The sequence below is a fragment of the Papio anubis genome, unplaced genomic scaffold (genome assembly GCF_008728515.1).
Source record: "Papio anubis isolate 15944 unplaced genomic scaffold, Panubis1.0 scaffold272, whole genome shotgun sequence".
Taxonomy (NCBI): Eukaryota; Metazoa; Chordata; class Mammalia; order Primates; family Cercopithecidae; genus Papio; species Papio anubis.
The window spans coordinates 41301-43747 of record NW_022162806.1 but is presented as its reverse complement, the minus strand read 5'-3'; the positions used below and the strand labels follow the sequence as shown (position 1 = coordinate 43747).

The following is a 2447-nucleotide window of genomic DNA, read 5'->3' as shown; positions in this document are numbered from 1 at the left end:
TTTTATCTGTACTACATTTCAAAATAAAAAAGTTTTCATTAAAAGAGGTAGATGAGCACACTATCAGGAGTCCTCTACTCTGTAATGGTGAAACAGTTGGAAAGAAAGAGCATTTTTTGGGGGGAGAGAAAGAGGAGGGATTAACTACTATGAAGGAAAAAGGATATGGAAAGCAAAAATGTTAAAACATAAGGGCAATCCCAAAAGATTAAACCACTGCACCATACATGGAAAAGTGCTGTATTTTGGCATTACTGTAGTTGGTACATTTCTGATCAGTGTGGAGATGGGAGGTACAGGAGAATATTCTAGGTTCTGGCTTACAGATATCAGAAATATGACTACAGTGTAATAGAACTGATTTACTAAACCACCCTTCCAAACACATATCCAGAAAATGTCATTCCATGTAGTTCCTGTGAGCAGACTACACACTTATTCTAATTATCTTGCCATTGCTCAAAGTAGTTTGGAACTACACTTTCTAAACTGCCTTCAGAAATAATTTAGTTATAGGTGCAAAACAATTGGTCTTACGACTTTACTGTCACACCATCATTTGAGCAAGATCTGTATTACCCAGCCCAATCACACAAAACATTCACAAAATTTTGGTCATTTCCAAAAATCAAATCCACTCTTGAAAGGCAAAGATTTGCCATCAGTGAAGACATTCTAAAAATGTGCCGTATCTGTGAAGGAAACTCAGAGGAGTTCCAAAAATGTTTTGGGCAGTGACAGTGTCACTGCAATGAGTACTTAACCTCCTCAAGTGACTTAGGAGAAAGAAGTCGTTTTTATCATAAAATGGGATATGTTTAAAGTAAGCCTTACTACTTCATGATAATTTTTAAGTATTTACTTGGGCATTGTCTTAAAAGAAAAACTTCCTACTATAACATTTTTCAAGGATAAGATAGATAAAAAGGTTTGCTTGGGAAGAACTGTGTCATATTGAATGATAATCAGGAAAGGGCCTATTTATTCTGTTATACCTGTTTTAGACAGGAAAACATGCTATTTGGTAGGTTAAAAAAGACCAGCTTTATGAACTAAACACTTACCCACGTCATTAACAAAGATGAAGAATAATAAGAAGATAAGCACATTAAATTTCCAAACATCAAAATGAAACTAAGGATAACTGAAATCTGAAAAAAAGTGAAAAAAATACATTTTATGGTTATTACATATATCAGCATAATGCATACTTTGTAGGTATATAGCCATTTCTAATGCAAATGTATTTGCATAAAGATGAATGACTCTTGGCCAAATGACAATAGAATTTCAAGTCACTGCTAGATTCTAAGTATTAAAATTCAAGACTATAAACTCTATCTGGCAGAATTTAACTTTTTCTCCATCTGCTACTTGGAACAATGAAAAATAAGTCTATGATTTCTGTTGTTTTATCAATGGAGTAATACAACAAGAAAGACTTAAGTTATAAATACTAGTTTTACTAATCTTATTTTTGTTAGACTTCAGGACTTCTATTATTTATGAAGCTTTGCTAACTTTTTATATTTTTAAGGAAGCTATGTTTGGGACCTAAGCCAAAAACAAAATTGCAAGAATATAAAATTTCAGTTAGAGTGTCATATTCAGGCAAAATGCTAAAAATCTCATGTCTGAGAAAGAAAAGGCAGTTTTAAAAGTAGTAATAATAATAATAAATAAAACATAAACGTTTTATAGAATAAAACACATCTATAGTCTAGTTGAAAGTATAATCTATTATAATATGACATCTATAATATACATTTCCAGTTTTCCTTCTGGATATCACCAATAGCATATGTATTAAATATTACCAAAGAGGAGGTACCCTATAAAACAGAATCACTTCGATTTTATAAACTCTGAGGACCTATCTTAATATTTGACTTATATATATTAAAAATGTTACCATGTTCACATAAATGATCTTCTGAAATTTGCTTGGTTTAATGTATCCCACAACATACATGGGAAATAATGATGCTATCTGAAATAATACAAAAAAGCAAAAGTGAAAAAAAGTATAGAAAACTAACACTTTACTATTCACAGGCAAAGTAAATATAAGAGAAGAGCTACAGTTCTAATAATGGTAAGCAAAGGAATTTGAACCAGCCTTCCCACTAAGAACTAGAATGGCTAAGAAAAATATAAATATATAAATAAAAATATTTTTAAAATATGTATAAAAGCCACAGATTATTAACAAAGCAAATGAGGAATTAAAAAGATAGATGGCAATCTATAGCAATGAGCATGACGTTTTGGGGCACTTTTCTCCCAGAGGTATCTGCCAATTTCAACAGAGGCAGATGCCTGCCAGCTGAGAGGCAGTTGGGAGACCAGCAAGCTGAGCAGGCATTTCAGCAGATTCAGCAGTCAGAGTGCACCAAGAATGGTGCTTTAGCTTGGAGTTTCAAAAGGCCATACTATAATAGTGAACC

The 2447-nt window shown here is 32.4% G+C and overlaps 1 protein-coding gene across 1 annotated transcript; it reads right to left on the bottom strand.

Moving 5' to 3' along the window:
- Positions 1-12: 12 nt before the first annotated feature.
- LOC116272942 (putative C-mannosyltransferase DPY19L2P2) lies at positions 13-2077 on the bottom strand. Its single transcript, XM_031661867.1, has 2 exons — positions 1913-2077; positions 13-1151 (listed from the first exon to the last, which is right to left on the bottom strand). Exons 1-2 carry the CDS (start codon positions 1970-1972, stop codon positions 1053-1055), a joined length of 159 nt encoding a protein of 52 aa, XP_031517727.1. The 5' UTR covers positions 1973-2077; the 3' UTR covers positions 13-1052.
- Between the last annotated feature and the right edge of the window lie 370 nt (positions 2078-2447).